General features: G+C 37.0%; 1 protein-coding gene across 1 annotated transcript in view; it reads right to left on the bottom strand.

Moving 5' to 3' along the window:
* The window catches only part of LOC136867462 (protein ABHD18), a 114,086-nt gene that overhangs the window by 43,061 nt on the left and 55,229 nt on the right, over positions 1-15,796 (bottom strand). The window contains exon 8 of the mRNA XM_067144669.2: positions 4,152-4,653. Coding sequence (XP_067000770.1) covers positions 4,152-4,653 — 502 coding nt within the window. The remainder of the gene's footprint in view (positions 1-4,151; positions 4,654-15,796) is intronic.

A 15,796-nucleotide genomic window follows, 5' to 3' on the forward strand; every position in this document is an offset into this window, starting at 1 on the left:
CCATAATAGACTATCGTAACCAACTTCGAATTCAGGAAATCTGTTAGGAATGTACGAGTTTTCCGGGGATTTTTCGATGATACAGACCACTCACTATCTGATCTGTAGTGAACTAAGTATCTCTAGGCCTAGGGTAGAGAAAGTGAAATCTGTCTGCAAACGAATAAGGGTAGAAAATCTCCAGGACAAGGAAATTAGACAGAAGTACATGGATATGATTAGTGAGAAGTTTCGAAAAGTAGACAGTAAGCTGGTTCAGAATATAGAAAGTGAATGGGTGGCATACAGGGATGCTGTAGTAGAAACAGCAAGGGAATGCCTAGGAACAACTGTGTGTAAAGATGGGAAAAGGCGAACATCTTGGTGGAATGATGAAGTGAGAGCAGCTTGTAAACGTAAAAAGAAGACTTATCAGAAATGACTCCAAACAAGGGCCGAGGCAGACAGGGATTTGTACGGAGATGAAAGAAACAGAGTGAAACAAATAGTTGTTGAATCCAAAAAGAAGTCTTGGGAAGATTTTGGTAATAACCTGGAAAGGCTAGGTCAAGCAGCAGGGAAACCTTTCTGAACAGTAATAAAGAATCTTAGGAAGGGAAGGAAAAAGGAAATGAACAGTGTTTTGAGTAATTCAGGTGAACTCATAATAGATCTCAGGGAATCACTGGAGAGGTGGAGGGAATATTTTGAACATCTTCTCAATGTAAAAGGACATCATCCTGGTGGTGTTGCCAACAGCCAAGCTCATGGGGAGGAGGAAAATAGTGTTGGTGAAATTAAGCTTGAGGAAGTGGACAGGATGGTAAGTAAACTCCATTGTCATAAAGCAGCAGGAATAGATGAAATTAGACCTGAAATGGTGAAGTATAATGGGAAGGCAGGGATGAAATGGCTTCATAGAGTAGTAAGATTAGCATGGAGTGTTGGTAAGGTACCTTCAGATTGGACAAAAACAGTGATTGCACCTATCTAAGGGAACAGGAAGAATTGCAACAACTGTCGAGATATCTCAGTATACCAGGGAAAGTATTCACTGGCATCTTGGAAGGGAGGATGCGATCAGTGGTTGAGAAGAAGTTGGATGAAAACCAGTGTGGTTGCAGACCACAGAGAGGCTGGCAGGATCAGATTTTCAGTATGCGCCAGGTAATTGAAAAATGATACGAGAGAAATAGGCAGTTGTGTTTATGTTTCGTAGATCTAGAGAAAGCATATGACAGGGTACCAAGGGAAAAGATGTTCGTTATACTGGGGGACTATGAAATTAAAGGTAGATTATTAAAATCAATCAAAGGCATTTATGTTGACAATTGGGTTTCAGTGAGAATTGATGGTAGAATGAGTTCTTGGTTCAGGGTACTTACAGGGGTTAAATAAGGCTGTAATCTTTCACCTTTGCTGTTCGTAGCTTACATGGATCATCTGTTGAAAGGTATAAAATGGCAGGGAAGGATTCAGTTAGGTGGAAATGTAGTAAGCAGTCTGGCCTATGCTGACAACTTGGTCTTAATGGCAGATTGTGTTAAAGCCTGAAGTCTAATATCTTGGAACTTGACAATAGGTGCAATGAGTATGGTATGAAAAAGCCTCTCTAAGACTAAATTGATATCAGCAGGTAAGAAATTCAACAATTGAATGTCAGATTGGTGATACAAAGCTAGAACAGGTCAATAATTTCAAGTATTTAGGTTGTGTGTTCTCCCAAGATGGTAATATAGTAAGTGAAATTGAATCAAGGTGTTGTAAAGCTAATGCAGTGAGCTCGCAGTTGCGATCAACAGTATTCTGTAAGAAGGAAGTCAGCTCTCAGACAAAACTATCTTTACATCGGTCTGTTTTCAGACTAACTTTGCTTTACGGGAGTGAAAGCAGGGCGCACTCAGGTGCAAGAATGATTGCTGATACAAACAGGTGGTAACAATGGCAGTAGGATAATCGGAATGAGATAAAGGCTAATTTAGGAATGGACTCGATGGATGAAGCCATACGCATAAACCGGCTTCGGTGGTGGGGTCATGTGAGGCGAATGGAGGAGGATAGGTTAGGTACCTAAGAGAATAATGCACTCCGTTATGGAGGGTAAGAGAAGTAGAGGTAGAACAAGACGACGATGGTTAGACTCGGTTTCTAATGATTTAAAGATAAGAGGTACAGAACTAAATGAGGCCACAACACTAGTTGCAAATCGATTATTGTGGCACAGAGGCTTGCGGACTGAACACTGAAAGGCATAACAGTCTAGAGAGAGAGAGAGAGAGAGAGTGTGTGTGTTGTTTTTTTTTCATAGAAACATGTCTGTTCCACACCACATTCTGGTAGAATGTATTTCCTGCTTGTACCCTTCTGCTGATCTCCCTATCCAACCTTACAGCTTGCATTATTTCACTTCCCAAATATCTGAAGTATTTAACAATCTCAAGGTTTTGTCCCCTGATACTAATGGTTACTTCTCCTTCTCTTGTCATCACCACTGTTTTGCTCTTCTCCACATTATTTTAATATTATCATTTAAAACCTCGAGTTGGATTTGCACTTCTCTATTGTTGACTCCCCAGATCACTATGTAATCTGCAAACAACAATATTTTCATATCCCCTCCACATTTTGCCTTTTTTTTCCTTTAGAATTTCATTCATAACCATTATAAACGTAAGTGGATACAATATACTTCCCTGTCTTAGTCCAGTTTGGTTTCTAAACCAATCTATTCTCCCCACTGGAGTTTGGATACAACTGGAACAATTCTTATACATTGCTTTGACTGGTTCCCTTGATTGCCTTCCACATCCTTTTCTTTCCAGGGTTTCCCTATACCTTTTCTCTATTAACACTATAGTATGCCTTCTGTAGATCAAGGAAAACCAGCACCAGATCTTTTCCATATACATGTTCAATATACATACTAAATATAACAAAAATTCCTAGCATCCTGAGGTACTACCGTGGCCCCACATAAAAGTTCCTTCTACCGTTTTGGCTAGATGGCCATGGCGGTACTAGAAGCTTGCATTGCTTAAGGAACAGACTGTGCCACGATTTGTTTACTAGCGCTTAATTCTACAATCCCAAGGTACTCACCGTTCTAAAGTACGGTTGTGAAGTGATGGTGCCATGTTTCACCTACCCTGCAACAAATGTTCTCAAGGCAAAAGTATAGACCATGAAAACCTACATCAACTCAAGAACTGTAGATATTGTAAAAAGTGTGATTTATTATTTTCTATTTTGAAATTGAAATAAGCCGATATTTTTCTTGAACATGTATTCCTATAAATCATTTCCTATTTACTCTTTGATAAAGATGTTGATTCCCATAGGGAATCTGAAATATTTGTCCCGAATGAGTAAATTAATAATACCAATAAAAATGGTCCATTATTGGACATTATAAATTTTCCAGCTAACTCATTCCTGGTTGCCAGCGTTTTGCCCCCATGTGCTAGGTTGGGCTCATCAGTTGGTACCTAGCACACCCACCAAGACGCATGGCTAGTGCGTACCGTGGAGGCCACTGCGCAGGCTACTTGGAGCCACCGGCAGTGCCAATGGACTATGAAAGAATTTGTCTCATTACCAAAAACTGATGCCTGCCCTACGCAGTGGTCACGGGCTGAAAGTATTGGTGTCATGTAGAAATCACACCAACAATCTTGGTTAAGAGTGATAACACCATAAGATCATGGACTCAACACCATGAAGAAATGAGGCAGTAATCAAATCAACAGGATATCCAACAACAAATTAACACAAAGCTGAGCTATTACTCATATGAGTGTGTGCCAAAATTTACCTTTTACAGATCTTATGCTAAGAACTGCAGTTAACCCAAGATTATAATTTAGTCTGCACACATTTTGAAAATGAACATAACATGTCTGTCTAGATTTCCTGAAAAAATGACTTCAATAAAAAAAGGTTCATTTCAATAAAAATCAAAAGCTGAATGTTATTTTCAACAAAATTCTCATAAGTGGCCCAAATTAATACCACTCCACTATATAGATATCATGAAGTAGAAAAAAAGACATAATTATGGAGCAAGTAAGTACATTCAAAGGCACTTCTGTTCATTTACAAATCCAAATTAATTTTACACATTCAGAATATTTCATGCGTTATATTTAAGTATATGAAAATCCATATAAACTCACCTGAAGAGGTAGTTCCTGTTCTCACGCTGGTTTGTGACTGATTTCTTTGGAGTCCAAAGAGTTGTGATCCAGTAAATTGGGAAAGCAGATTGAAGTTCAATGAAGAAAGTAGTCCAGAAGTGTCCGTTTTGTTAGAAGCACTCTGATTACTCCTCTGTTCGGAATTTATCACAGTATTTGAACTTAAATTTATATTATTATTGTTCTTATCCATCTGAAAAACTTCTGAATTATTTTGAAAGACCGAAGGAGATTTGCAACCTGACATTTCTTCTGATTCATTAACATGTACGGCAGTCTTAGGTGAACTTATACCAATACCTGATGACATAAAACTAACTGAGGATTTTTGGCAGTTCTGATTCTGATCTTCTTTGACAGATTTTTCAGACTTTGTTTCAGCACCAGTGCTTGTATTCTTATTTTCATTTTGCAACTCGTTGATGCGATTCATACTTTCAGGGTAGTGTTTCGCAAAATGTTGACCGGCTTGAAAGGCATCCTTGAAATGAGACAAAAATATCACTGTATGAGTAAAATAGCAGCTTTTAAAATCAAACAGTAAAGAGTTCATGATACATCATGTTTATTACAGGGTGGGCAAAAAGTACCTTTACACTAGTCCATAAGAAAAAGTGATGTGTAGACATATTTGACTTACTTTACAGGCAGTCTCATCATATATAAATGACAATGTTCTTGAGTCAAATCAGCTTTCATTACACTGGTCTATAAAATAAACATTCTTTTTCTTTCACAAGAACTAAATTAACTGAATCTAAGGGTATTCATGCTGAGCTCAAATATGCTGTCAGATTTTCCCCATCGGCAAGAGATTTTTTGTGGCACATGTTTAAAAGTTCTGTACAATTAGTACTAATGTAACATTAAATTAATAAATACACACCTCATTTGGGGTTACCTAAAATGTTTCAGAGAGAGGGAGAGAGAAAGAAACACACTTCTCTTTCTTACTGTTAGCTATATAATTTGTCAGGTTATCGATACATGACATTGTTTTTCTGTATACTACATGGTTAACAGGTGAGAAAGAAGACTTCCTATGTATCGATTATTGTGGACATGATGATAATAGTTTTAATAAACTGTAATCTGTTCCTGAAATTATATTCATTCACTCTTTCAGAACCTGTAGATACGCGGGTAGCGTAAGCAATATAACGCAACACTGTGGCGACTGTGACAGGACGTGTGTTCTGATGTAATATTGTGCCTGGTAAGGATAATGTTTACCCACCTAGTACGATTGCAGACTCCAACATCTACCTTACTTAGACCGATCCAAAGGGTATATCCTTTGGAAGTCTCTGCTGAATGGGTGGAAGAGGTGAAGGTACCTGATAAGGTTGCTGAATCATCTGGTCCTTCCTCGAGAGAAGGAGTATCAAGGAGCACCCGGAATGGCAGGTGAATCAAAGTGACTGAAAAAGTGAATTTGTAAAAACTCAGGATATTGTCCAAAATATTTGTCAATTCTGTTGTACTGTTTCTTTTTCCTGTAATTTAGCTGTATTTAATGTATTTTTTTGTTGTGTTATTTTTTATCTGTCTACCACCAAATCAAAGTGGAAGAATGTGAGGTTATAGACACACGATATTCTTTGTTTTTTCTTTTTTGTACACTCCATGGTTAACAGGTGAGAAAGAAGACATGTCTTCCTACATATATTGGTAATTTGTGGACGTGATGTCAATTGTTTTAATAGAATGTAATCTGCTCTCTTTTAGAACCTGGAGATACACGGGTAGCACAAGCAATATAATGTAACATAACTCACAAGTTATCACTGCAAGCGAATACAAAAATTGTGTATTTATGTTTTTACCACCTGTATTCATATTGATCTTTCCTCTCTCCCATTTTGCTGTGTTTATCTAGCTTCCCACATCAGAACTGAAGACTGCTTTAGATGCAATTCCTCTTATGTTACTTAAACAGATATATCAATTAGTTGAATGGTCCTTTCTCCTCCAAACCCAAATCATAGGACCTACAAATGGTATATGATGTGTACCATTTTCCCATCCAGTGAGAAGCTAAACACATGGCATAAAGATTTTTATTGCATTTGTTGATTGTATTTTATCTGAAGTTTTTTATGTGTCACTGTTTTGTATGTTTTTCATCTCTATGTTATTTTAAGCTGAAGATGACCTCTAGGTTAGGTCAAAACATGTCCAATGTAGCTTTTTGGACAGACCATTTATCAAATGGTAAACTTGTACTGAATAGGTGGACTTTATACAATTAAATTCTTTTAGAATTTATCTTAGTTACATTTCTGACATGTAAATAAGCCTGCACAGTAAGCCTCTATGGCTCAGACAGCAGCCTCTCACCGCTGGGTTCCATGATTCAAATCCCGGTCACTCCATGTGAGATTTGTGCTGGACAAAGTGGAGGCGGGACATTTTTTACTCTGGGTACTCCAGTTTTGTCTGTCATCTTTCATTCCAACAACACTCTCCATTATCATTTCATTTCATCTATCGGTCATTAATCATTGCCCCAGAGAAGTGCAACAGGCCTTTGTAGCCGGCACAGTTCGTATCCTCGCCGTAAGATGGGGGCTTCATTCATTCCATCTCTGACCCGGTCACTGACTGGAAAACAGGTTGCAGGTTTTCATTTTTCAAATAAGCCTGCACAACACTGCCAACTCATTCTGAATAAAATTCTCATATGCGTGGGCAAAATTTCCCCACATTTGACCCAAAAACCAAAAGTTTTATACCTTCCAAAAATTTAACAAAGAAAGCCTAATATACAGAATTATATTATACAAAAGTGACTGCAAAAGAAAAAACCACCACCAATGCTTAACAGAACAATTCTGATTAAATATTTGAATTCAGCATTAAAAACAACTGCACCAGAGTCAGTAGTTCACTTTGTTGTGAAAAACATCATGTTGTCTAGTGTTATTTCATTATTCCCACTCGGTTTGGTCAGGAGAGTAATGTGATGGTGGGTACATGTAAATTCAATGTTGAGTAACGTTGGTAGCTTGCGAGTGGGTTCATGAATGTCCAACGACAGATAAGACTATGGAAGACATCACGAGGAACTTCGCCGTGCATTGTCAGGAAACCGTTGCCATCACGGCAAAATGCTACTGATATGGGAAAAGAAAGCCTTTGTGATTAGAAATGCTCGTGATGCGCCATGTAGCGCTAGACCAAGCACTCACGCCGAGACTTCCGTTGCTGTGGGAGAACCAACTGAACGATCACCTATAAAGTCAATTCAATATGTTCTGTGGAGTCAGGCGTCCAGTGATCAAATATGCCAGATCACGTGCAGAAGGACCTCTCATGTTTTTCCCTCATCCTCACAGAACATGCCTGCATAGTGTTTATAGTGTAAAGGGATATTTTGCCCAGCCTGTATCAAAATAAAATTGAATATTATAAAGAATAAATACCTGGAAACAAAGATTAAGTCATTGAAGAAGAGTTATTTTTTATTAAACTAGTTCACTAAAAAAATTAAATATTAAAAAGCAGTACTGATCATCCAAGACTGCTAAGCTTTGAAAAGAAATGAGAAATAATTGTATTCTCAGAAAGTGATACTAATCTTCTACAATCTGCCTTATGTCACTCCAACACAGATAGAATTTATTACTTTAATTGACATTGATTTTTATCTAATAATAATAATAATAATAACAACTCGTTAAGCACTCTGCACCACCACCATTATATTTCATAAATGTCAATCTAGCCCACTTTGTGTGATAATCCCCCATGAATGTGTTCCTTCCGTAAAGTACGAGTCCAAGCTTTTTTTTATTTATGCATATGAATTCCCCCCCCCCGTCAAGTTTTAACGTTACGTCTACAAGTCATCATCATCATCATCATCATCATCATCATCATCATCATCATCATCATCATTTCCCTTTATCCAGCTGTAGCCGGGTAAGGGCAAATATGGTTCCTCTCCACTTTCTCGGTCTTTCCACCACTCCTCCTCCCACACTGAGTCCCAGTCCAGGTTTCCTTCTATAATACTGCCTTGGTAGAAGGTAGGGACCCTCTTCGGAGGCAGCCCTACCCAGGGAGTGATGGCCCTGACTATGCGAGTCCCAGAGCACACTGACCCGGTGTGTAACATCTGGTATGGGTCCCAGCTCAGAGTTACGAGTGAAGACCTCAACGGCATCTACGGCGGAGAAGGTGGACTTTGGTACAGTGGAGATGGAGGAAGGGGCAAACCCGTAGCGTCTGTACTCCAGAGGAGCGGCCTAATTTTGAACCTAGTAGTAGGTGTGGCGAGGCCATCGTAACAATAGCCTATATGGATAAAGCAGATATGGTGCCTATGTCTACTAGTGTTTTTTTAAAATTCAGGATCCCTGTGGTCACACACAGGAAGTGTTGCTGATGTTCTTGCAAAATATATATATATATATTAGTACTAGCAAGATACCCGTTCTTCACTACGGTATTATACTGAAATTTATAATTAAATGCTTAACGTTTTATATATAATCCACCGAAATCCGCGATATGACTCGTTTTCTGAGAGATTACGGCAAAGTTCCTCCCATTTTTCAATCTTTCTTTCCAGGAATCGATTTCGTACTTCCCGGGCTAGGTCCAGGTATTCCATCCGGTCAGTTGGGTCCCTAAATTCTTGCCATCTTTTCCTGTAAGTATTTTTAATATGGATCAAATCCTTGAGGAGATCTGGAGTGGTGTCGTCTTGGGTGGCTTGGCGGTACTGAACCCACGGCCGGACTGCATTCGTAGTCATTACCCGGGGCAGGACCCATTTCCAGTGCGGTCCGCACATTTGGATGACAGTCGAGAACATTATTATTATTATTATTATTATTATTATTATTATTATTATTATTATTATTAGTGTGGGTGATATTAGTTGAATTTAGGTTATTATTATTATTATTATTATTATTATTATTATTATTATTATTATTATTATTATTATTATTATTGTTCTGGACCCCACAGCAAGATGCAAGACCGCTACTTGGCTGTAAATTACATCTGCTGCCATTGTCATTATGGACAATGTGACCAGCACCATTGTCGCGCGTAGGCAAGTGTGCGGCATTTCTGGCGATACGAATGATGTACTTCCGTGCATTATTGACCTTATTATAGATGTGAACAATTGCACGGTCAATATAATTCCTATCGTTTATTTCAAATGTGTTTAAATTTTTATTTATATGCTAGGAGAATCTACTGTAATCTAACTTCAAGTTCTCCGAAGGAAAAGATGGCTCTTGGAAACGAAACCAGGAAGGATTAAAAATGATCGGTTTATGATCAGAATAAGTATATTGCGAACAGTAAAATCAATTTGTCTCAACTACTTTTTCACCTCACTGGCACCCAAGTTAAGTTGATTTACCCCCCACCCCGCCCAAAAAAAAAATAAAGAAGGCGTTTTTCTTTATGTTTAAAGGAGATTCCGAATACCTATGTTCACACCTGTTACCTTCAGTTTTTGAGATATGAGTATCCCCATCAAAATAATTCTCTTTTTTTTCACTTCCTTCCCCCCCCCCCCCCAAGTGAATTTTCTGGCAAAAAATACTTGTTTCTTTAATAGTAAAGGATCTTCTAAATACCAATTATCATGACTCTAATATCTTCGAATTTGAGATATGTGTCCTCATAACAGGAATTCAACTCCTTTTCACCGCCGCCTCCCAAGATGATTTCCCTCCCAAAACACGTTTTTCTTTGTTTTTAAAGGAGATACAAATACATTTTTCACGTCTGTAACAACATTAGTTTTTATTAGATGTACGTATCCACATACAAGTAATTCAATTAATTTTTCAATCATTTCACCTCCGCCCCCCTTCATTGGATTTTAAGAGAAGACATGTTTGTTTAATTTTAAAGCAGGTTCCAAATACCAATTTTCACATCTGCAAAACCTTTCGTTTTTGAGACAACAGTATCCTCATACAAATAATTCAATTAATTTTTCAATTTCCCTCCTCACTTTAGGTGGATTTTCGAAAACAAAAATACGTATTCCTTTATTTTTAAATGAAATTCCAAATACCAAATTTCACGTCTGTAACATCTTCAGCTTTTGAGATATCAGTATCCTAATTAAAAGAATGCAACCCCATTTTCAGTCACGTTTACCCCTCCACCCAAGTGGCTTTTCAGAAAACAAAAAATACATATTTCTTTATTTTCAACAAAGATAAAAAATACTATTTTTCACTTTGGTAATATGTAAAGTTTTTGAGATATACTGTAGATATGCTCATTTTAAAATTTCACCCCCTTTTTAGTTCCCATTAAGTGGAGTTTCCAAAAACAAAAAAAACTATGTTTCTTTACTTTTACAGGAGATTCCAAATACCAATTTTTACGTCTGTAACATTTTACGTTTTGGAGATATACTGTAGATATATTCTTTCTAAAAATTCACCCCAATTTGTCACTCCTATTTAACCCCTATTAATTAGATTTTTCAAAAACAAAAAAATACGTGTTTCTTTATTTTCAAAGGAGATCCCAAATACCAATTTTCAGGTCTGTAATATCTTCTGTTTCTGAGATATAAGTATCCTCATTAAAGGAATTCAACCCCTGTTTCACCCCTCCTATTGGGATTTTCCTAAAACAAAAAATATGTGTTTCTTTATTTTTAAAGGAGATTCTAAATACCAATTGTTACATCTATAAACTTTAGAAGTTTTGAGATATAGATACACTCATTATAAAAATTCACCCCCTTTTCACCCCCCCCAATTAACTGGATTTTCCAAAAACAAAAAATACCTGTTTCTTTATTTTTAAAGTAGCTCCCAAATACAAATTTTCAGGTCTGTAATATCTTCAGGTTCCGAAATATAAGTAACCTCATTAAAGGCATTCAACCTTTTTTTCACCCTTTTCCGCCCTTCCTACTGGGATTTTCCGAAAACAAAAAATACGTGTTTCTTTATTTTTAAAGGAGATTCTAAATACCAATTTTTACATCTATAAACTTTAGAAGTTTTGAGATATAGATACACTCATTATAAAAATTCACCCCCATTTCACCCCCCAATTAATTGGATTTTCCAAAAACAAAAAAAATATGGGTTTCTTTATTTTTAAAGGAGATCCCAAACACCAATTTTCAGGTCTGTAATATCTTCAGTTTCTGAGATATAAATATCCTCATTAAAGACATTCAACCCCTTTTTCACCCATTATCACCCCTCCTATTGGGATTTTCGGAAAACAAAAAATACGTGTTTCTTTATTTTTAATAAGGAGTGTAAATACCAATTTTTTACATCTGTAAACTTTCAAAGATTTGAGATATAGATACAATCATTTTAAAAATTCACCCCAATCCTTTTCACCCTCCCATTAATTGGATTTTCCAAAAACAAAAAATACGTGTTTCTTTATTTTTAAAAGAGATCAAAAGTAACAATTTTCAGCTCTGTAATATCTTCAATTTCTGAGATATAAGTACCGGTATCCTGATTAAAGGCATTCAACCCCTTTTTCACCGTTTTCACCCCTCCTATTGGGATTTTCCGAAAACAAAAAAAATACGTGTTTCCTAATTTTTAAAGAAGATTCTAAACACCAATTTTTACATCTGAAAACCTTTAAAGTTTTGAGATATAGATAAACTAATTTTAAAATTTCACCCCCCTTTTCACCCCCTTAGCGCCGGAATATCCAAAAATCCTCTCTTAGCGAACACCAACATCTTAATGTGAATGTATCCCCAAAATTTCATTTCTTTACGTCCAGTAGTTTCGGCTCGGCGATGATGAATCAGTCAGTCAGTCAGTCAGTCAGTCGGGACAAGTTCTTTTATATATATAGACGAGCAAGATACCCGTGCTTCGCTACGGTATTATACTGAAATTTAGAATTGAATGCTTATTGTTTTATATATAATCCGCCAAAATTCGCAATCTGACTCGTTTTCTGGGAGAATCCGCCAAAATTCGTGATCCGACTCGTTTTCTAATAGATTACGGCAAGTTTCCTCCCATTTTTCAATCTTTCTTTCCAGCAATCGATTTCGTACTTCCCGGGCTAGGTCCAAATATTCCACCCGGTCCGTTGGCTCCCTAAATCTTTGCCATCTTTTCCTATAAGCATTTTTAATATGGATCAAATCCTTGAGGAAATCCAGCGTGGTGCCGTCTTGAGTGCCTTGGCGGTACTGAACCCGCGGCCGGACAGAAATCGCAGTCATTACCCGTCCAGGACCCGTTTCCAGCTTGGTTCGCATATTTTTACGACGGTCCAGAACGTTATTATTATTATTATTATTATTATTATTATTATTATTATTATTATTATTATTATTATCAATGTTCTGGACCCCACAGCAAGATGCAAGACCGCTACTTGGCGGTAAATTACATCTGCTGCCATGATCATTGTTGAGAATGTGACCAGCACCATTGTCGCGCGTAGGCAACTTTGCGGGATTTCTGGCCATACGAATGACATACTTTCGTGCATTATTGAACTTATTATAGAGGTGAAAAATTAAACGTTCAATCTCATTCCTATCGTTCTCCGAAGGAAAAGATGGCTCTTGAAAACGAACCCAGGAAAGATTAAAAATGATCGGTTTATGATCAGAATAAGTACATTGAAAATTCACAGCCTGTTTCCAGTCATTTAACCGGGTCAGGAATGGAATGAATAAGCCCCCCAGCTAGCGGTGAGGATAGGAATTGTGTAGGCTGCCGAAGCCTGTCGCACTCCTCTGGGGCAATGATTAATGAATGGCAAATAAAATGGAATGATATTGGACAGTGTTGCAGGAATGAATGATGACAGGAAAAACTGGAGTATCCGGAGAAAAACCTGTCCCGCCTCCGTTTTGTCCAGCACGAATGTCACATGGAAAGACCGGGATTTGAACCACGGAACCCAGCTGTGAGAGGCCGGCGCGTTGCCGCCTGAGCAACAGAGGCTCCTTATAAATACATAATCAACAGTAAAATCAATTGGTCTCACCTCCTTTTACACCCCACTGCCATTAAGTTTATTTACCCCCCCCCCCAAAAGAAAAACTAAAAGATGGCGTGTTTCTTTATGTTTAAAGGAGATTCCAAACACCGATGTTCACGTCTATTACCTTCAGTTTTGAGATTAAAATAATTCACTTTATTTCACTTTCATACTCATGCCCTTCCCCCCCCCCCAAGTGAATTTTCCGGCAAAAAATACTTGTTTCTTTAATAGTAAAGGATCTTCTAAATACCAATTATCACGACTGTAACTTCTTCAGTTTTTTATTTATGTGTCCTCATGAAAGGAATTCAACTCCTTTTCACTCCCGCCCCCCAAGATAAATTCCCCCCCTCCCCAACGGGCTTTTCTTTGTTTTTAAAGGAGATCCAAATACCAATTTTCACGTCTGTAGGCCCTAACAACTTTAGTTTTTATTAGATGTAAGTATTCTCATAAATTAAGTCAATTAATTTTTCAATTCTTTCACACACACCCCTCTCCCCCCCCCCCCCCCCACTCATTGGATTTTTCGAGAATACGTGTTTCTTTACTTTTAAAGCAGATTACAAATATAAAATTTCACGTCTGTAACGTCTTCATTTTTGAGATAACAGTAGCCTAATTAAAAGAACTCAACACCATTTTCAGGCACTTTTACCCCCCTCCAGCCAAGTGGTATTTCCGACAACTAAAAATACACATTTTAAAAATACCATTTTTCACTTCTGTAACATGTTAAGTACTTTGAGATATACTGTATAAATTCTCATTTTTAAATTTCACCCCCTTTTTAGTTCCCCTTAAGAGGAGTTTCCAAAAACAAATCACCGATGTTTATTTACATTTACAGGAGATTCCAAATACCACTTTTTACGTCAGTAACATTCTACGTTTCTCAGATATTCTGTAGATATAGTCTTTCAAGAAATTCACCCCAATATGTCACTCCAGTTTAACCGACATTAACTGGATTTTCCAAAAACAAAACAAAAAAATACATGTTTCTTTATTTTTAAAGGAGATTCCATATACAAATTTTCAGTTCTGTAATAACTTCAATTTCCGAGATACATGTATCCTCATTAAAGGCATTCAAGCCATTATTCACCCTTTTACACCCCTCCTATTCAGATTTACAGAAAACAAAAAATACGTGTTCCTTTATTTTTAAAGGAAATTCTAAATATAAATTTTTACATGTGCAAACTTTTAAAGTTTTGAGATACAGATACACTCATTTTAAAAATCTCCCCCCTCTTTCATTGCCCCCCCCCCCCCCCCACTATTTGGACTTTCCAAAAGCAAAAAGAAATGTTTCTTTATTTTTAAAGGAGATCCCAAATACCAAATTTCAGGTCTGTAATATCTTCAGTTTCTGAGATTTAAGTATCCTCATTAAAGGTATTCAACCCCTTTTTCACCCCTCCTATTGGGATTTTCCAAAAATGAAAAATACATGTTACTTTGTTTTTATAGAAGCTTCTAAAAACCAATTTTTACATCTATAAACTTTAAAAGTTTTGTGATATAGACACACTCATTTTAAAAATTCACCCCCTTTTCATCCCCCATTAAATGGAGTTTCCAAAAACAAAAAAATACGTGTTTCTTTATTTTTAAAGGAGATCCCAAACACCAATTTTCAGGTCTGTAATATCTTCAGTTTCTGAGATATAAGTATCATCATTAATGCATTCAACCACTTTTTCACCCCTCTCCACACCTCCTATTGGGATTTTCCAAAAACAAAAAAATACATGTTTCTTTATTTTTAATGAAGATTCTAAATACAAATTTTTACATCCGTAAACTTTCAAAGTTTTGAGATATAGATACACCCAATTTAAAAATTCACCCCCTTTTTCACCCTCCCACTAATTTGATTTTCCAAAAAACAAAAAAATATGTGTTTCTTAATTTTTAAAAGAGTTCAAAAGTACCAATTTTCAGGTCTGTAATATCTTCAATTTCTGAGATATAAGTACCGGTATCCTGATTAAAGGCATTCAACCCCTTTTTGCCCCTTTTCACCAGTCCTATTGGGATTTTCTGAAAACAAAAAATACGTGTTTCCTTATTTTTAAAGAAGATTCTAAATACCAATTTTCACATTTGTAAACTTTTAAAGTTTTGAGATGTAGATACACTCATTTTAAAATTTCACCCCCCTTTTCACCTCCTTAGCGAGGGAATATCCAAAAATCCTCTCTTAGCGAGCACCTACATCTCAATATGAATGTATCCCCAAAATTTCATTTCATTATGTCCAGTAGTTTTGGCTCTGCGATGATGAATCAGTCAGTCAGTCAGTCAGTCAGTCAGTCAGGACAAGCTACTTTTATATATATAGATTGACTAGGCACACACTTAATATCACCAGTGGTTGTGATTATATGACACAGATAGATCTACATGTACATTAACAGATAGATCTTACGGCAACGTGATGGCATAGGAGTGGGAAGGAAGCAGTTGTAGCCTTAATTAAGGTACAGTCCCAACATTTGCCTGGTGTGAAAATGGGAAACCATGGAAAACCATCTTCAGGGTTGCCGACAGTGTGATTCGAACCCACTATTTCCCAAATGCAAGCTATGTGCCGCGCAACCACTTGCTTGGAACTATTCTTCTATAAGACA

The sequence above is a fragment of the Anabrus simplex genome, chromosome 3 (genome assembly GCF_040414725.1).
Source record: "Anabrus simplex isolate iqAnaSimp1 chromosome 3, ASM4041472v1, whole genome shotgun sequence".
Taxonomy (NCBI): Eukaryota; Metazoa; Arthropoda; class Insecta; order Orthoptera; family Tettigoniidae; genus Anabrus; species Anabrus simplex.